Source organism: Artibeus jamaicensis, unplaced genomic scaffold (assembly GCF_021234435.1).
Source record: "Artibeus jamaicensis isolate MK-2021 breed Jamaican fruit bat unplaced genomic scaffold, CSHL_Jam_final contig_233, whole genome shotgun sequence".
NCBI classification, from domain to species: Eukaryota; Metazoa; Chordata; class Mammalia; order Chiroptera; family Phyllostomidae; genus Artibeus; species Artibeus jamaicensis.
In genome coordinates this window covers 39,173,255-39,194,464 of record NW_026521486.1, presented here as the reverse complement: position 1 = coordinate 39,194,464, position 21,210 = coordinate 39,173,255, and the positions used below count along the sequence as shown (strand labels likewise).

At 41.1% G+C, this 21,210-nt stretch overlaps 1 protein-coding gene across 2 annotated transcripts in view; it reads right to left on the bottom strand.

The window, feature by feature from the left end:
* Nucleotides 1–20,809, bottom strand: part of FGD4 (FYVE, RhoGEF and PH domain containing 4) — a 217,521-nt gene extending 196,712 nt beyond the window's left edge. The window contains exons 1-2 of one of the 2 annotated variants that reach the window (XM_053661567.1): nt 20,251–20,809; nt 243–365 (exon numbers count right to left, since the gene is read on the bottom strand). In XM_053661567.1, coding sequence (XP_053517542.1) covers nt 243–365; nt 20,251–20,584 — 457 coding nt within the window. In that variant the 5' untranslated portion in view covers nt 20,585–20,809. The remainder of the gene's footprint in view (nt 1–242; nt 366–20,250) is intronic. The other variant, XM_053661568.1, reaches the window with a different exon arrangement.
* Nucleotides 20,810–21,210: the final 401 nt, after the last annotated feature.

The following is a 21,210-nucleotide window of genomic DNA, read 5'->3' as shown; positions in this document are numbered from 1 at the left end:
ATGCTGGGGGAGGGGTGTGCAGGGTGGAGGGGAGTGAAGGGGGAAATAGAACAACTGTAATGGCATAATCAATAAAATGTATTTTAGAGACTTCCGCCAAGATGGAGGCATAGGTGGAGATACCTTGCTTTCTCACACAACCAAGTTTAGAGTCAACTAAATATTAGCAACAGAAAACACAGCCAGAACACAGAAAATTGAACTTTTCGGAAGTCTGATAACAACAAATTCTTTAGCCTGACCTGTAAGCGGAGCAAAACCAGCAGCTGGCGGAGCGGGGTTCCACAGGAAAACTCGGTCAGACGGACTCAGGTACGCAGGACTCAGGTGCGCAGAACCCAGGTGTGGGGTTGCAACCTGTGGACCTAGGGAACGACCCAGTGAGTGACCATGGGGAACCAGCGAGGGAGCAGGGCTGAGATTTGACTGTGGTTGCACATTCGTGCGCTGATAGACCAGGGAGGGAGTGGGTGGTTAGACGGGACCCCGCAGGCCCCAGCGGCGAGCAGCAGCAAGGGCACCGCCATTTTCCCGCTCTGACCACGCCCCCACATATAGCGTCACGACCCAGCGACCTTGGAGTCCAAGGCTCCGCTCCTCACACTTAACAGGTGCGAACAGACCAAAAATGGCTCAAGAAGATCTCAAAGCCCCAGAGCCTATAAATCTAAGCGATGAAGAAAGAGCAAAACTCTCAGACGCACAGTTTAAAACACTGGTGATCAGGATGCTCACAGATCTGGTTGATTATAGCCACAAATTAGACAAACATATGAAGGTGAAACTAATTGAAATGAATGGAATTGCACAGGAAACCAATAGCGATGAAAAGGAAATTGGGACTCAAATCAATGGAGTGGACCAGAAGAAAGCAAATAATGGCCAAACAGAAAAGAGTCAAGAAGCAAGAATTCAAAGAAATGAGAAGAGTCTTAGGAACCTCCAGGACATCTTTAAACGCTCCAACATCCGAATTATAGGGGCACCAGAAGGGGGAAAGGCACAGCCACCAGTGGAAAACGTATTTGAACAAATAATAAAGAAGTTCCCCAATCTGGCAAAGGAAATAGACTTCCAGGAAATCCAGGAAGCTCAGAGAGTCCCCAAGAAGTTGGACCCAAGAAGGAACACACCAAGGCACATCATCATTACATTAGCCAAGATTAAAATGAAGGAGAGAATCCTAGAAGCAGCAAGAGCTAAGGGGACAGTCACCTACAAAGGAGTTCCCTTCAGACTGTCAGTGGATTTCTCAAAAGAGACCTTACAGGCAAGAAGGGGCTGGAAAGAGGTATTCCAAGTCATTAAAAACCAAAGACCTACAACCAAGATTACTCTATCCAGCAAAGTTTTCAATTAGAATAGGACAGATAAAGTGCTTCTCAGATAAGACCAAATTCAAGGAGTTCATCATCACCAAGCCCTTATTATATGAAATGTTAAAGGGACTTATCTAGGAAAAAGAAGTTAAAAAAACATGAACAGTGAAAGGACAGCAAACTCACAGTTATTAACAACCACACCTAAAACGAAAGCAAACTAAAAGGACAGCTAGATCAGGAGTGGAAACATAGAAATGAAGATCTCAAGGAGGGTTAGCAACAGGGGAGTGGGAGGAGGAGAAGGGGAGAGAAGGTACAGAAAATAAGTAGCATAGACAGTAGATAGAAAATAGATGGGAGGGCAAGAATAGTAGTGGAAATATAGAATCTAAAGAATTTGAGACATTGGTCATAAACTAAAGGGGAGGTAATGGTGGGGATGGGGGTAGGGTGAAGGGGAATGAAGGGGGGAATAGAACAACTGGAATTGCATAATCAATAAAAAAATTAAATTGAATTAAAAAAATATTTTTTAAAAAGAAAAAAACAATAAGGATGTGCATTGTACATCGGTGGCACTAATTCTGTGTCTATATAAATGTTTTTAATTCTTTTATTTATGCTTATTCGTTAAATGTGTAACTCTAGAAAATAACAATATCCATATACAAAATAATTCCTTGGGATATGATCATCAGTTTTGTTTTTAAATATAAATAAATAGATAAATAAATAAATAGAATTGAGAAATTAAAACAAAAGATTTTTTTCCTGAAACTTTGGGTCAAAAATGTGGGTGCACATTACACACGGCAAAATATGGTACATTTCAGTAAAACTGTTTTTTTTTTTAAGTTGGCCTGTTTTAAACACAGTTTATTACTTTAGTTTGGTGTTAAGCCCTTTTAAATAGCATTTCTTTTTCAAAACTGTTATCCCAATTCAATACGAAAAACCTGAACTTGAAAGCTGTATCATTAATTTTCATTCGGCTTTTTGGTGACTACCAGTAGTGTTTTCCCAGAATAAGACTTTCCCCACCTGATCACCTGTTTTTCACAGACCTTTCTCAGTCATAACAAGCTAACACTTTGAGGAACGTGAGCTCTGAGGAGAAAGCTCTTGCTTGAAGGGAGCCACTGTGGCCAGATCGCAGAGCTCACTGTTCAATGAACTCCGCTCAACTGGGGAGGGACGGGGGAGTTTACTGATCGTAAAACATACCATAAAACCAGGCGGCTACTAGCCAAGCACTCATAAATTTGGATCACCTAGTAATTTCTCTAGAAAAGAACTGATTCAGAAGTTTGATTTAGGCAGATGGCAGTAGGCAGGAACCACACAGTTCAAGATATGTCTGGGTGCTGGGTGATTCATACATTACCTCGCCCTTGCCAAAAAGCGACAGTTTCAAGTGCATGTAATCTCCACTCTATTATCAGAAATATTTACCTAAAAAAAAAGTCTACCTAGACTAACAAGCTACTAACCAAAACCACGAAGCCACGTGCACGGAACAAGGGAATGAAGCAATGAAGGACTGAAGGATGAGAGTGTGTTCCGCTAGAAACAAGAGCTCTCACACAGGGCAGGCAGAGGGCTCTCTATTTTGACTCTCAAGGAATACTTGGCACCGTCTAGAGCTCTTGGTATCTGGGAAGGAGAGGTCAGGGTGCTGCTAAACATCCTACAGCTAACCCAGATGCCTCCTTTCATTTTTGCATGACTCTGTTTCTTTCTCTTTTTTTTTCCTAAAATAGAATTTTTTAAAAATAAGTTTCCTTGGTACTTGTGAGAGACAATTCAATTTTAAAGCGCTTTCAACTACAACTTTAAAAAATGTACCTGTGTTTCGTAACCAAGTATCCTTTGACTGTAGCTATTGAAGTTATTCGCATCAGTTAATTTGGGGGAAGGAGGAGACAAAGCTTCATCTGTGAAAATCTCTATCATGGGTGGGGTGCAAGGAAAAAAACAAACCAACCTTTGGTCAAACTAAGGGATCAGCTCTCTGATAATACATTTAATCTGACCTGGATCATGAGCTGAGCCTTTTCTCTGCGTTTTCTAGGGTTCCTTATACACTCCATCCCTTCCTGGCTCTTTTCATTACTACTACATTCTAAAACCTCCTGTCTGCATTTTTAAAATGGAGGAGACTCTTAAAAGCTCGGTAATTTGTTCTGACTCTGTGAACTTGCATTAGTTCTTCCCTTGCCACAGAAAAGGTGGTTATCCTGTAACTAACAAGTCAGGCTCAGGTGAGCAGTAAGAATTTGAATACAAATAACTCTCTCTTTACAGCTAGAATATTTAAAATAGTTCTCCCCCTTCCCAGTAAATTTCATGCACATAAAAAGAATTTTAATTCTTAGGCCAAATTCATTTCTTAGCTACTTTGAAATACTCTGGCCTTCTCAAAGAAGAAAGCTTTAATCACACTGTCTTCCTCAGGAAGGTCACTTGGTTCATGTAAATTAGTATTTTCCTGCAGCTGAGCCCACTCTGGTTTCTTTATGAGTGTAATTACCTTAATTGCCTTCTCAGCGCTTTATGCTAGGAAAATGGGAACTACTTGAAACTGTTGAAGATAAGTGACATTTAGAATGTGATGAACTTGTGAACAAGGTTCGAATTTATTCTAAATCAAAAATCTACACAATGTGCACAATGTGATGAGGCACCAAATGGTGTTTCGACTGAATTTTTTCTGTGTACCAAATATAAGTCATAGAGTAGTGAATAAAAAATACCAAATATAATAATGAATGATAGAAAATTTTTGTTCTGCAAGGAGAAACTTTATGTCTTGAAAGTGTGTTAAAACCGGTTCAGAGAGCTGGCTCTGTCATCGGTCTGGCCTGGGCGAAAATCCTGCCTCTATTCCTTACAGCTCTGGGTGAGCTGCACGACCTCCCTGAGGCAGTTTCTTTATAAAATTGGGATAATGAAAGTATTCATTTGGTAAGATTATGAAGGGTTAAATTAAGTAATGAGTTTAAAGCATTACTTAAGTAATGTACATTTACATATTCAGTACCTAAGTACATAAGTACATCTACATATTCAGTACTCAGTAATGCTAGCTACAAATTTGATACACCAGTACATACATACCCATATTGTGCCATGTGTAATTTTTTGCCCAAATTTCTGAGGGAAAAATAAGGATGTGCATTACACATGAGTATCATGATTGCATACCATGGGCACAACAATCCCGTGTGTAATGTGCACAAAAACACGCGTGCACATCTTGCAGGGCAAATGTGGCGTATGGGGTGTGTATTTTAATTGGTAATTGGAGTTGGCCCTGGGGCCTTTTGAAGATATCTGAAAAAACTAATACAGCAAAACTTTTAGACAGATACCTGTGGTATTGACTTGAATAGAACCAGCAGATCTCATATTCTAAATGTTTGCATTTGCTCCTAAAATCTTGCAAAATGAACTTTTTAAAAATGAACAAGAGAATATGTGTATTGACTTTAGAGAGGAAAGGAGAGAGAGAAGGAGGGAGAGAGATCAATGTGAGAGAAAAACATCGATCAGTTTCCTCCAGTACATGTCCGGACCAGGGATTGAACCTGCAACATTTTGGGGTATGGACTATGTTGTAACCAACTGAGCCACCTGGCCAGGGTGCAAAATGAACTTAAAAAAAATGTTTGTATTAGTTTTAGGTGTACAACATAGTGGTTAGGCAATCGTATACTTTACAAAGTGAACCCCCTGATATTTCCAGTACCCACCTGGCACCATACACAATCATTACAATATTATTGATTGTATTTTCTATGCTGCACTTTACATCCCTGTGGGGGACTGGTTTGTTTTGGCCTGGCAAATGTGACTCAGCTCTGTATGGAAAAAACCTGCAGAAGAGAAGTGGTGGGCAGGAGCCTGACCTTCAAACTGATTTTTCCCATGGGAATCAAGCCTAGAAAATGCATACAGATTGTTATAGTTTGCTCTTGCTAAAACTCTATCACCCTGGTCTAAAACAACAAATGTGTATTGTCTATTTTCAAGGTAATTTCCAAAGCCTGTATGAGTTCTCCCAAGGACAGAGCTAATCGGCTTATCACTATTCCCCTCTGCATGTTATTTTCATTTCCTTGATTGTACCTAAAATGTAGACAATAATATTTTATATAATAGGTAAAAAAAATTTTTCTCTGATGCAAGACCCAAGGAAAACAACAAAAGCCTGTCTAGGCAAGGGTCAGGGTGCTTCCCTCTTGAGGGAGTGACCGAGGCATCCATAGACTCTCTCCCCTTGAGAGAGCAGCTGTGCTGTTCCCTGTGGGGAAAAACCCACAGGATTGTTGTTGCCTGTGCATTCTCGCCATCAACCACAACAGGCAGACTCTGCTGGCCAGGGTCCGCCACACGCCCCCAGGCCTATTTTATAACCACCCATCTGTACTTCTCAATCCCGTCACCTTTTTCACCCAGTCCCCCAACCGCCTTCCCTCTGGCGAACATCGATTCTGTTCTCTGTATTTATGAGTCTGTTTCTCTTTTGTTTGTTTGTTTATATTGTTCTTTAAATTCCACATATTAGTGAAATCATATGGCAGTTGTCTTTTTCTGACTAAGTTATTTTACTTAGCATAATACCCTCCAGGTCAATCTATGGCAAAGTGATCTTACATTAACATCCAGTGAAAACAAAATATCTTTTTCTTTTGTATCTTTTTCAAAAGAAAATGAAGTATCTTTTTACTCTTTTGGATGTTTTGCATTTCACCGGTGTCTTTTCATTTTCATCAAAAGTGAAATATCTTTTCTAGACACACAATCCTACTATTGCACATCATTTCACTGTATCATCCCTGCATATCATGTATATGTTCCTTTTCATTGTGGAAATTATTTTTTCAGAATGTTACTGCTCTCCAGTGATGCAGGTAGGAATATGCAGTAATGTTCCTTCGGACATCTCTTCTCATCTTGGAAAACATTACATTCTCACTTGCTTTACAGAAATGACTTGGAAATACTGAACATCTACTAACACGGCACTTTCTGGTACATAAGATGGGTTTGGGATGACGGTAGTAACCATTAGAACATCAGCCCGAGTTGAAAAAGAAAAAAGCATGTACTCTGGTCATGATGTTGAAAACGCTGTACTTTACTCATGTTAGCTTCACTCAGTCAATTCTTTACTCTTGCTTTTAGTGTTTCCATTGCTCACAGCAGATAAAAAGCTACAGATTAGGGGAGAAGCAAGAGCAGCTCTGGAGAGAACTGTCTACATGAGTGTGTCAGTTTTGGGTATTACAGGAACTGTCTAACATTTTGACATGACAAGTAGAAAAAAATTACAATACCATCCAATATTTCAGTAATGAATATTTACACTTTATCCATGTCATAAAAAATTGTTTCAATGCCCTGGCCCGTAGCTCAGTTGGTTAGAGCGTTATCCCTATACTCTAAGGTTGCAGGTTCTATCCCTGGTCAGGGCACATACAAATCAACCAGTGAATGCAGAAAGAAGTGGAACAACAAATCAATGTTTCTCTCTCTTTCTCCCTCCCTCTCTCTCTAAAATCAATTAAAAATAATTTTAAAAAGGTTTTAATATTCAGCACTGTACACAGCAAGATAGTATATAATTTCTTAGATATTTCAACTGAAGGATTTTGCAATTTTAATTTCGTGTACCAGATGAAGGATATAATGTAACATACTAGAAGTGGCATTCTGGCCATTAAATTATACCAGGTTTCTTTTTTCTCCTGTGATTTCCATTGGACTATCTCTGCCATTGTGAAATCAAAAGAAACAGACCTGGTTGGTGTGGCTCAGTGGATTGCGGGCCAACCTGTGGACAGAAAGGTCATAGGGGTATGTATTTTAATTGGTAATTAGAGTTGGCCCTGGGACCTTTTGAAGGTATCTGAAAAAACTAATACAGCAAAACTTTTAGAAAGATAACTTTTGTCCCAGTTCCTGGTCAGGGCACATGCCTGGGTTGCGGGCCAGGTCGCCAGCTGGGGATGTGTGAGAGGCAACCAATTGATTGATGTTTTTCATATCAATGTTTCTCTCCCTCCTATTCTCCCTCCTTTCCCCCCACTCTCTAAAAAATAAATAATAAATATCAAACATCTACTAATGGATCTTAAAGGGTCTTAAAGTTCTCTAAAATGAAAGCAGTTGGAAAGCAAAAGATTTTCTTTAACACTAATTATGATGGTTAAGATGACCACCAACAAGATATTTGGTTAGTGTGGGATTTCTCAAGCTGGCACGGTTGACACTCTGGGCCTGCTAACTTTGTGGCAGGCAGCCCCTCGCACTGCAGGAGGTTTAGCAGCACCTGAACCTCTCCTCCCTGGATCCCAGTAGCTCCAGATATTGCCAAATATTCCTTGAGAGTCAAAATTGCCCAGGCTGAGAACCACTGGTTTACTTAAGTATATTCAAATTAGGCATTGGACCTTCATAAAATATGCACTTTGAAAATGTGGCAGTCAACTTAGGATTTCATTCACTCAATGAGGCATTTAGAATTTCACAAACGCCTCAAATGAGCCAGAAACTCTTCTAGGTATTGGAGAAATAGCAGGGAACTAGACGGGTATAGTCCCTGCTCTCCTGATGCTAACTAACATGAAGGTTCATCTTCCTGTTAAACATGTTAAAGTGACTCAACAAGTTACGACAAGAGATGATGAAGAAAGATTCTCTGTATATACAACTTTCAACCTGGTGAACTGAAGGCCTCGTGCCAACTCCTTTCCCTAGTCTTAAATAAGCTTGATCCCACGCTCTGCCTCCACCTGTTCTTGTCAAGACAGCAGCCCACGTGTCCCAGACGCTGTGTCCCAGACCTGCCACCCTTCTTCTGAGGTCTGTGCAACGCTCACTTGCACCACGTCCCCTGGCCCCAGTCACCGTCTTCCTGGCTCAGAGACCAGCTGCGTAGCGTCCTGCAGCCTCAGCTTGGCAGTCTGCACTCTAGGAGTCCTGACTGCGCCCTTCCTTTGCAGGACAGAATGCAGCAGGCACAGCCCCTGCCCTCATGGGGTTTAGCGTGTGTACTGGGTGGGGGACTGGAAATAGTATTAAAAGCACAGAGTTAGAGGGTGGTCAGTGTTACAGTAAAAAATAAAACAAGGTAAGGAGTATAGGAACGGGGCTTCCTTTTTTACATAAGGTAGCCAGGGAAAGGCCTCAGTGAGAAGGTACATTTAAATAAAGACATAAAATAGATGAATTCAATAGTTTTTAAACACTGAAAGTAAGTTTCTTTTTTAAAATATTTCATTTATTTACTTTTAGAGAGGGGGAAGGGAAAGAGAAAGAGAAAGAGAAACATAAATGTGTGGTTGTCTCTTGTGCGTACTCATCTGGGGACCTGGTCAGCAACCCAGGCATGTGTCCTGACTAGGAATCGAACCAGCAACCCTCTTGTTCATAGGCCAGTACTCAATCCACTGAGCTACACCAGTCAGGGATGAAAGTAAGGTTTCAAGTGACTGAAATTTCCTATTAGTCATGCCCTTTGGGTATACAATAAAAAGTGGTATCACATGACACATGAGCAAAGAGAAGATATTAGAAGAAAAAAATAATAAAGGGAAATTACTTTCTTCATCTATTCTTGGGGGGATATTTTTGGACAAAAGAAAATAAGCAAATGTAAACTATTAAACTTTTCCAAAAGTCCATAACAAAGCCTGTTTTCTGAATGAGTCGTTATAACATTTGTAGGAACTCATTGTAAAGAACTGGCTTTGAGACCCAACACAAGGAATAAAAATAAAAATCCTTTTCCAGATGAAAAAGTATAAATTGTAATGGGACCCAGGAATCTTGGGTCAGAAATGGACAACTAACAAAAGATCCGTGGGAACAAATATTCTCAAAGAAGGGCTTTTAGTGCATCAGCGATACGTGCCATTGCCAACACAATTTCCCTTAAGTTTGCAGAAGTGAGTCACCGTCAAGGTCAAAAGTAACAGAACCACCTCACCCACCCCTGCCAGCTCATCACTTTCAGACGTTATGACAGCTGCCCACTCAAAGTGGGGGTTATGCGAGTATCTCTTAATTTTCTATTTCTTTTTTTTTTTAACCTTCCCGATGCCCACAATATGGTTAAAGCAAATCTCCCAGGTTAACAAAAACATACAAGTTGGCCATTCAGTTCCTAAATTTGGAAATGGACATCAGTTCTCAATGAAAAGGAGCTTAAACTGGGCACCACAGGGACTTGGGAACAAAGGTTGCCATCATTGGCAGCTGCCCCCTGGCTTCCTCCTGAACCCTCCTCTTCCCTTCTTTTCACTGTTTTCATAACCAGTGGCCTGAGTTTACCACTTTCTATAAAAGGACTGTAGAGGGGCCCTAATTAGCACCCTAGTCAGTTCCCTCGTTCTTGCACAGTGGACAGCATCTTTGAATATAACTACTCAAACCCAATTTTTTATTATGCTAAGTTTTTAAGAATAAAAATAGGCTATAGCTAATTCTCTTAGTTAGAAATATTAAAGTGGTTCTTTTTAAAATAAACATTGTTTTAGGTGGTTTTTTTTTAAGTAAAATTTTCCTTTTGATGATCTTTTTTTTTTTTATAGAACTTCAAAGTTTAGTGGGCGACTATCACCAAGCTAATGAGATATGAAACAATGTAGTCAAACGAGTTCCTAGAAAGCAGCAGAGGGCTTGAAGGAGGTGTTCCCCAGAAATTCTGTCACCCAACAAAGATCAGGAAGCTATACTTGTTTCCATTTCCAGAATCTTTTCTAAGAATATGTTTCTCTTCCTTCTTGAAAGTGTTTTTCTTTCCCTTCCTCACTACCTACAGTAGATTATAAAGTTGCTTTTGTATTTAATATTCTGGATAAAAATATAAAAGGAAAATATTTCTCCATTAATATAGATCAATAATGAGTATCTTTACGTTCAGAGATGATAAAAACTGGTAATAAGAATAACAAAGTTATGGGAGATAAAAGTACAGGGGTTAAGAGCATTGGTTTAAGTCCTATGACACCCCCCCACCCCCACCCCACCAGCCCTGTGAACTTGGACTTATTTAATCCTGTCCTGGCTTCTGACTCTTATTCTGAACAATGGGAATAATGAGTCCTGTGATAATTGAGTTTATACACATCAAGCACTTAGGTCCCTGCCTGACCAACAAAAGAAGTACTCAATACATAACAGCTATTTATTATTATTATGACTTTCATGATTGTAATTATGATTAAGAGGGCTGAAGCAATAACCAAAGACACAGAAGGGACAGCCACATATAGTGTGTGTTGGGATAGAGAAGCAGGGAAGTTCTTCATCAATGTTTTCAGTTATATAATCCAGGAATGTATTTCATAAACTTTACTATTATTCAGAGGCAGTAAATATTGTGCAATTATATTTTAAAATTTAGGCAAATCTACATTTCAACCCCTCACAATTTTCAGAACACCATCAACTGAAAGAAGCATCTTTTTGAGAATTATGAAATAGGGTACCTTTCAGATTTAGAGGAAATACATTAAAAGATGAAAAACAATACAGTGATATTTCAGGTATCAAATATTCCACAGTCTCATCTTTTTCTCTAAGAGCTGGGAGCTAGCTTCTGATCTAGCTTCTGATCATCCCTAATTTCTGCCTCTCAGATTGTGTTTGAAGACATGCCCACTAGAGATGACAGAAGGAAAAAGAAAGGAGGACTTTCATTAGGGCTTTTGTCCTTGAAGACCAAGTCCTAACAGTGAGAAACAACAGGCAAAAAAAAAAAAGCTGTGAAAGACAACGTAGACAGCAGAAATGGAAAGTGATAGAGCTGTAAGATAATGCAGCTCCCAACGATACAAGAAAGCATCTTGGGGTCTGTCAGTGGGGGAGCAACCCAGACCCTACAAACCCCAATACCTCTCAAGTTAAAACTTCAGGGCATCAGAAAGAATGCCAGAATAATATAAACAGTTGAACTAAAAGCGACATCTACTCCATGAATTCTCCAACAGAACAAAGTACACTATTCCTACGCCTTCCTAACACGCCCCCACACAAAATTGCTGCATATTCCGGAAAGGGGCATATGAGCGGTGCAGGCACAGAAGGAAAGATGAAAACCACCGATTTGGGGGCATTTACTTTGCAAGCAGGGACCACTGATCAGAAAGGGTTACACCTGACATTCCCTCTGTTGTACAGCACAGCTAGTAAGTCATTTAGCCTCTCTCTGAGTGTTCTCACTTATTAGAAACTCAGGACCACTGAAGGAACCCAACTGCGTTTGCTGACAGTGTTACATGAGAATTCTCACGTTGCAGCAAGATGTGCCACGCTGCTTTGGGGTTCTTCTGTTTACTCAATATTTATTGAGTCCCTGAGTAAACCTTGAGGAAAGGGTGAGTTGAGTTAGGGACTGGGGGGGGGGGGGCAGGTAGAATAGAAAAACAGGAAAGAACATCAGTGAAGAAATTAAGGTGGCTGGCCCTGGCTGGTGTGGCTCATTTGGCTAGAGCATTGTCCTGCAACTGAAAGGATGCAGGTTGGATTCCCAATCAGGGCATACACCTAAGTTGGGGGTTTGATCCCAGGTCTGTGTGCATATGGGAGGCAACGAACTGATGTTTCTCACTCACATTGATGTTTCTCTCTCTCTTTTCCTCTCCCTCTAAAAAGCAATGAAAAAAATGTCCTCAGATGAGGATTTTGGAAAAAGAGATAAAAGTGGCCTATTTAAAAAGAAAGAAAGAAATTGAGGTGGCAGAAGGATTTTTTTCTGTAGGGGTGGAAGACAAATAGGAAAGCCAGGTCCTGACCAGGAGCTCTGTGGGTCATGGGAAATAATCAGGTGCCACTTGAGTCAACAGGGAACCAGTGTTGGGAAGAGAGGAAGAGAGTGGTGATAACTCAGGCTTTAGGGCAGGTTGACATCAAAGTGGGTGCAGCTCAGCACAGGAGGAAAGACTGAGGAGGCCAGTGGTGAAAGGCACTTTTGGCAGGGGGTGAGGGGAGTGGGGGAGGGCTAAGCAGGGGGCATTTATGAAAGGGGATGGGAAGACAGGTGCCTAGGACAGCTTGCACGTTGAGCAACAACTTGCGCTCAGTGGGTACCACTGTAAACAATCAATCACAATCCATTAAGATAGCACTGGATTAGAGATACACATAAAATGCCAAAAGAAATCCAGACTGTGAAGACAGTCCTGGTCATCCTAACGAAAGTCCTGAAAACTTGTTATTATTTGAAAACTTCCCAAGCACCATTCTAAGCCTTTTAAGAATGTTAATTTTTTGGCCCTGTGTTGGGAACCTTACACCTGGCTTCTAGCTAAAAACATTGCATTGATTACAGGAACCTGTGCGCTCCACAAAGCCAATCGGCTACAGGTACATGAGGCGTCCACGAGTACCAGTTGCACCCAAGTAATCAATAAGTGGGCCCTTCTTTGTCTCAAGCTAGCCAATAGCAAGCAACCTAATCTCCTTCCTCTCCCTCCCCCCCATATATATACCCAGTTCGGAAAAATAAAGTTTGCAGCTTGATCAGAATCTTTTGTCTTGCTGCCATTCTTCGCGCCTCTTGTCCCCCCAACTCATTTGTTCTAGGTAGGTGGTCGAGCCCCAGTTGATTGCTCCAAGGGCCGGAGCAGCCCTGGTTGGGTAGCTCAGTTGATTAGAGTGTTGGTGCAATACATCAAGGTTGTGGGTTCTATCCCTGGTCAGAGCACATTCAAGAATCAACAAAGGAATGCATAAATAAGTGGGGCAACAAATTGATGTTTCCCTCTCTCTCTGTCTGTCTCTGTCTGTCTGGCTCTCCCCTCCTCCTCTTCCTCCTCCTTCTCCTCATCTCCCTCCCCCATTCAAATCAATAAATAATTTTTAAATGACCACTTAAAAAAGAGTATTAATTTTTTATTCTTCTAACAACCCCACAATGTGGGTAATATTTACATTTCTGTTTTATAGATGAGGAAACTGAGTAAAAAGAAACCCAAATCACACAGATAATGACTGCAGAAGGATTCAACCCCAGCCAGTCCAACTCCAGAGCCCACACTGTAAGTCATCACAGTGTATTCTTTTCACCTTGATCTCTAGGGCCTAACACTGCCTAGTTCACAGTAAACTTTCAAATACTTAGTGAAGGGATGAAGGACCCGTAGCTCTACTGGGATCATAGGAGGCATTAATTGGTTTAGGGTTCTGAACGGACCTTGGGGGAGAACATTTTTCAACCTGGTATAGATTTTCAGATTGTGTCAGCAGGATACTGCTCCAACCAGATGCATAAGCCAGCGGACATGAACTCACCAGTGACCTTGAAGGTCCAAATCAGCTGTACAACCTTCCCCAAAATGGGATGTAGTCCAGCAAAGCGTGCCATCCTTTGAACTGCAACCACTCTGGTCACTGCTGTCATGCCCAGCACTGCCTTATATGTCACAGGGCTTGTGACATATAATCACACTGATTTATTAATATCACATTCTTCCTCATAGAGTGAAAATACTGAAGGTCATGGCTGTTGTATTATTCATCTTAGATTCCCAATACCAATCTTCATGTTAAGTTACCAGTATAATAGCATTAAAGTAGCATATTTTAGGAGGAAAAAAAGTTACATGTTAATCAACTTTCTGCAGAGGAAATGAAAATCACTTTGTTTAAAAATTTTATTTTTTTCTAGAGCGTTTTCAGTAATTACTTTTAACCAAATTTAAGTATAATTTGAAAACTTCCTATACCTTATACCGTATTACATTTGAAACTATAAGCAATAACCCCTCAGTATTCCTCAGGTGGGACATCTTACAATTTATTTGGTTTTGCATACTGACTTTTCACGTCTTAAGTGTACTAATTAGCATAAACTTAAAAATACCTCCAAGGTTGGTAATACCTCCAAGGAATGTCAGGACTAAGGGCTTGATTGCATCAGAAAAAGAAGTTTCGCTTTGGTGCCCTTCTGACATTTACATGTCTTACACAGGTCCTTGAAAATAGCAGAACAGTATAGATGACCTACTGAAGCCCAGAGAGTGGATGAGACCACTAAAGAATATAGGTGGCAGGGAATAATAGAGGCTGGAGAGAAGAGAGGAGAAAAATGGGCTAGCCGGAGGAAGAAACTTGGAGATCCAGTGAACTAGAAATATCAGGCGAGCTCAGGTAATCCAGACACCCGCCCCCCGAAAAAAAAAAGCTTAAAAAAAGAAGCAAATGCCGCTGATAAATTAAGAATAAGGGCTGGAAACAAGCTATTATGTAAGTAATACAGTACTGATCCAGTGATGGGAACAGAAAGCAGCCCAGAAATCAGCAGAGAGAAGGATAAAGCAGTAGGAACAGCAAGGAAAGTACATCCAGTGGTTTAAGGAAGAAAGCTGCTGGGCAGTAGCTCCCCAGAATATCAAAGTTTAAACTCATTTGAAGGGAAGAGAAAGGGAGGAGGAAGTAAAAGGGGGTCAACCGAGCTCACATCAGATACTCCTGTTGGATATAAATAGTGTAGCAGAACGAATTAGCGTCTACTTCAAGAAGGACGGGGTGGGGTTGAGAAACAAGAACAAGTAGAAAAGACATGTAAAAAATGCAATTAAGAATCAACCAGAAACGGGCAAAAAGTGTGCCAAAAATGTACAGAGGGCCCAGATGATATGTTAGCTGAGGGGTGACCTATGTCATTCTTTGCCTTGCACCTGCAAATCTTGGGTACCTGTCCTCGGGACCAAAGATGAAGTTTACCCATGTTTGGGAATGCACAGTGGTTTAAAAACTGGGCTGCACTCAGAATCATCTGGGACACCTGTTAAAAATACAGCTTCTCTAATGCTACTCCTGGAGTTTCTGACTCATATCTTGGGTGTGGCTGGGAATTAGCAGTCCAAATAGTTCTGAAGCAGCCAGTAGGATGGCATTTGGAAACCAAGCAAGTCATCAGAATTATCTGGTACACTTTAAAAAAATACAGATTCATGACCTCCGGTCCAAACCTAGTGAATGAATCTCACTGCACTCACGTCAATAAAATTAAATGCATCATGTCTGAGTCCTTTTTCAATCAACTTTGCAGAGTGCATGTGAAAAAGAACTCCAGTACCAGCCCCCACAGGACTGGATCAAAGTAACCTGGAAGTCTAGAGTAAGTGACCTTGGGCAGAGCCCTAATGAATGGCTATTCATTGAAAGACAACCAACTACTCTTTAAACTGCTTTTGGAAGGAAATCCAAATTAAAAAAAGAATTCTTCCTGGTTCTTGTTCCTCTAAAGCACTTTCCCATATCAAAGTCCATTTTTAAGCAGCTTCTAACAAACAATGACAATGTCGATGTCATCACCATTTTATTAATACATTTTTAATAAATTACTTGTTTAGATCACTGTTCGAAATATAATATGTATTCATTCATGTTACAAATAACATCGGTCCTAACATTGTTATTGCATTGCACTTTGCCTTTCAAAGCTCTGGGACATCTTAGAAACCATTGTTACAAGAACTTAAGCCAGAGAGACCTGGTTCAAATCCTGCCTCTGAAATGTAGGCTAATTGTTCTATGTTATAGATAAGAGTTTCTGAACTCTTCTCTAAGTGGTGATGATAATACCACCTATGTTGCTGGGTTGTGATAAGAATAAGAATTGTAAGTAAAACACATCTAGTCCTGATTCAGGACCAGCATTCAATGGATGCTAATTACTCTTATTGCTTTTATCCAAATCTCCATCTCAACCCCCTCCCAACAAAGGTGAAATGAGTGCTCTAAAAGTGCTCAAGATATTGGAGTATGTGTTGAAAACCCGAGTAATCCAGCCATCCTGAGATCTGTAAAAAAAAAAAAATTCTACTCATGAAAAGCTTGCATGTCATGATAATGTGAAGAGTCCTCCATCACAAAGTGCCCATATGCTCAATAAGTAACAAGAGGTATACTGTTGAGTGTTCTGCCCAAATCATAAGATAAAGAAATATCCAAAGAATAAGAAAAAATTAAAAACTATAAATCTAAACCCTACTGGCAAACTAATTTGTGAGCCCACTCCCTCCCAGCAACCTGGGGGTCTAGAAAGGGAAAGGGAGATCTGACCTTAAGCTTTTGGAATGGGAAAGGACTGAACTTGAAACAAGACCCCAATGTTCCACTCTGACGGAGCTACACCTCGATTAAATGGCAACCTAGGAAAAAAAACCTGCATTCCATAAAATCAAACTGATGAGTAAATCTGCAGACCAACAGCAAGCCTAAAGTAATTCATGAAGATCATGACACTGACCTTCCCTGAGCAAGCCTGAACTCACATTTACAACATCTTCAAATCAGGAAAATGCCTGGTTATTAAAAGAGTCTTTGGAGGTAGAAACAAATGAAGTATTTTCAACAGAAAGGCATCTTCAGTATACAACCCTTCTGGATTCTCATAACATTAAGGAGTGATGAAGAAAACACACTACCTTGAATAATAGCAGGAAAAAATATTCAATGGGTTTTCCTCTACCCCCAAGAGCTCCAGATATTCATACCATAGAAAAGGAAAAGAGGAAGGCACAGAACAAGTTGAACTAAAAAAAAAGCACAAGCTAAGAAAATTTCAATCCTGTACTATATACTATCTAAAGGATATAGTATATAATATCCTATACTATGTAATATCCTTCTGAATTTCTTTTTCCCTAATGGAATTATGTACTTTATATGATGTGCAGTAAAAAGCATTGCCTTTGATGCCAGGCACACTAGAATTTGAATCCTGAGTAATCAAGTACCAGTGTATGATTCCAAACAAGTTAGTAAAAATTTCTGTGCCTCAATTTCATCAAATGAAAAATTGGCATAATACTATACTACCTACCTATTAAGATTGTTGTGAAATAAATTCATATACATATGTATTCAAGTGTATATCACATAACAGAGTTCTTAGTATAGTACAAAATGCACTTAATAATAGTAGCTATTGTGAACATTTATAAAGCATCTCTCATGTGCCAGCGGGACAAATGAGATGGAAAATGGGACACAGAGATGCAAAATGATTCCTTGTTAGTATACTATCTGGCACACTTGTTTGGTACCAAACAGTTACCTACATAATTGTACTTACTCCTCCCAATAATCCTTTTTTTTAAGTTCTTGATTTATATTTTATTATTTTGATTATTTTTTTAATTTTATTTTTAAAATTTATTTAGTTGTTGTTCAAGTACAGTTTTCTGTCTTTTACTCCCATCCCAGCCCACCCCCCCCAGTGCTCCCCACCTCCCTCCCATTTCCACCACTCTTAATTTTTGCCCATGTGTCCTTTATATTTGTTCTTGTAAACCTTTCCCCTTTTCCCCTGAAATTCCCTCCCGTCTCCGCTTTGGTTACTGTCAGCCTGCTCTCTATTTCAGTGTATTTGGTTATATTTTGCTTACTTGTTTGTTTTGTTGTTACAACAGTCTTATAAAGTATTGTTATTTCCATTGTCCAGATGAGGCAACTAAGAAATTCGTTAAGAGTCCTGGTCCCATTCCCACAATAGTAATGAAAATGGGACCAGAACTTGTGCGCTATTTAACCTCACTCCTCTCTTTCCTCTAGATGAGAAGACTCACATCCAACCGCATATGGAGGATGCAGTTGGTGGACTTTCTTCTTTTTTTCTTTTGAGTAAAAAGCAGAGAACTCTAAAAATAGCAGGTTTCACAATCATAGAATATAACACAACACCATTAAACTGAATTCTCTGCTAAGTTCTCAACCTCTCAGTTCTTGTTCCTTCTTTAAGAGGGCAAATAACAATTTGATGAGTATGCAATGGGCCTACCGGGGGTGTCCAACCTCTGGCCACATGCAGCCCAGCCCATCACAAAATTGTAAAATTCACTTAAAACATTATGAGATTTTTTTGTGATTACATATCACAGTGTATTAACTGTGTGTCCAAGACAACTCTTCTTCTTCCAGTGTGGCTCAGAGATGCCAGAAGGCTGGACACCCCTGAATGTCATGATTTTCATATGTAAACACTTTCCTAGGTATTATAAATTGAAACTTCTTAGGAATTTAAACCTTGTTTACTTTTTGATGTGGAGAGGATTCTATTTATATAATGGTAGATAGCTGGGTGAGACTTATTGGAGTGGCAGATTTGAGTCAAAGGAGGATGCACTTTCTAAAATGTTCTTACCCCATCAAATTGAATGGAGCTTTGGTCATTCAACAGTTTAAGACTCCCTGTCAAAACACCTGATTATTCTCCAACAGATACTACAGATTATACAATATCATGGTAAAAAGAAACAACTGTACCCAGGAAGTTACAGTATATTTTTCAACCCTGAAAATACTAGCAGCAAAGAACTTGGGAGTTTTTGTAAACAATAGTAAGACAATGTAACAGACCAAGAAAAGTTATTGCTAGGTTCTCCATTTCATTAAAAAAATGTTCTGAATAAAAATAGAGTACACTCTCTTTTATAAACACATCTGCCCTGGGGAAATGATTTGTAGACTGCCACAACTCTAGTCACTCCATTTTCCAGGAGGGCACTTTTATCTTCTGCTAACAAAACTAAGCAAGTGATTTTAAGTAAAAAGATGTAAAAAACATGGATTCCATTTCTCTTCAAGATGATTAAGACATTGGGTACCTCAAACAATTGAAAATTTAACTCAGAAATAACTTCAACACAAAGCAATGCATTTTCACTTTCAAAGAAAGAAAACATTCTTCCTCTTACTTTAGAATGAATCACCTAAATCTGGAAGAGATTTCAGAGTCTTTCACTGGTGTCTTCATTTTGCAGATGAGGAAACTGAGACCTGAAGCACCGTAATTCAGTTACTTGTTTACATTTTTCTCACATCACTATTTCTGGCCTTACCTATTTGGCTATATATTCATCATAATTGTAAGTCATCACCATATTTTTCTGCCCTATGACTATTACAGCTTCAGACAAGGACTAGACAGAAACATTTAAAACTTCCACTACTGATCACTTTCAAACCATCACAACAGCTTTACTAACTCAGAACAAAATGAGTGAAAGTGAATTAAAGGGTTTTTATTAGTAGTAGTAGTATTAGTATTTCTGCTGTTTAAATAAAGGTTTACCTCATAACTGATCTACATCAAGACATCTCTGGTTATGGCATGATAGGAGCACAAAAAAGCAAGGGGATTGTAAAGTTTTACAAATCAAGAAAAATATCTCCAGTGTGTTCTACACAGTTTCAAGTTCACCTTGGGAGAAAGGAATGCCTTTGAAGAGCTAAGGAGATGTGGGCTTGAATGAATCATCTTGAGGATTTCTTCCAATACTAAGATTCACTGAGAATTCAGAACTCAAAGTACTGTATTACTAAAATCTGAATTTGTCAATACAAAAACACCAATAAGAATTACATTTCTTGATATTAGGAACATTTTTCCCTATTAGTGACTTGCATCTTTTCGCAGGGCGGGAGTCAAGGGCTTTTTTTTTTTTCAAAAGGGAAAACCCGATCACTCAGGATTGCTAGTCCTAGGTCACTCAAGAGCTAGGCTGCCACCAGGATGAACATCAATCTCCCCCACTCACTAGTCCTTAACGAGGACTTGCGAAAAGCAAGAATTTAGCGAAGAAACTTAAACTACAGTAACTAGAAAATGGGTATTACATCCAAACTTTTATTTTTAAAGTGACGTCTTTACTTCCGGAATTCTCTAATAACTGACCTGCAGGGTAAGCTCAGCCCTAGGCGTGTTCCTACCCAAGCAAGGTCCTCTGGGGGAAGGGACAAAACTGGTAAGAGGGTAGGTGGCCCGGCGCAGTCTTCCGGGAAAACCTCGCCGGCTGCTCCCTTTGCTGCGCGCAGACCCACCTACAGAGATGTCGCACCCACGGGGCACCCCGCGCGTCCCTCCCTTGAGCCAACCCTCTGTTCGCCCCTTCCCTCCCAAAGCACTTACCTGGAGCGTCCGCGGATGGCTGGATCCTGAAGGTGTCCGTTTCGGCCCGTCCCAGGTGCAGGTGCGAGGACGGCCGACTCCAGGGCCTGGGGGTCCCAGGCAGCAGGTAGGAGGGGTTGGACTTCCGCCGGATCGCCACCCGCCTGAAGTCGTGGCCACCCTTGCAGCTCATGGTGCCGGGTTCGCTTGCGGCCCTGAAGTCGTAGCCACTCTTGCTGCTTACGGTGCCGGGTTCGCTCGCGGCTCCGCGCTCTCTCCCGCCCTGGGCCGGACGCGAGTGAGCGCTCGGCGGGGTCCTCAGTGGCAGCCCGACCCGCGGGGTTCTCGCCTGCATGCCCACGCTAGGCGCGACTCGAGAGGGGTGACTCCGGCGGCTCCTTGGCCAGTGCTTCCTCGTCCCCGCCTTCCCGGCCGTGCAGTTGGGCACCCGGTGTCTGCGGCTCCCAGACTCACCTGACGCAGCTACTGCAGCAACCGGCCCGGGACTGCGTCCACACCCTCCTTCCCCGAGTCAAACGGCCCCGGGGGCGGGACCGGGAGAGTCCGGGCTCCAGCAGCCGCGGCCGCTGCCTACTCCTCGCGCGGGAGAGGTGCCAAGGACTGGCTGTGCCTAGTGGGGCACCCGGGGCGCGGCCCGGCAGCCGATTGGCCGCTGGCGGCCCCGCCCCGCCCCGCCCCGGCGCTCTGCGCTCGCTCATTGGCTGAGAGGAACGCGCGGCGCTCACCTGCAGCCGCACACCTGGAGTGCTAGGAATGTCACTGGATTAGGGGGTAATAAGATAATTACAGGTTCTTGAGACTCTGCCCCAGTGGCTCGCTTATCCTCACAGACCCACCTATCAAAGGTCTACTACCTTGGGTCTCAAGCGGTGAACTGAGCCCTTGATAAGAATCTTACTTCTGCTGTAAAGCTAAAAAATGAGTTAAGTACCGGTAACATTTCAGATAAGGCAACCAAAA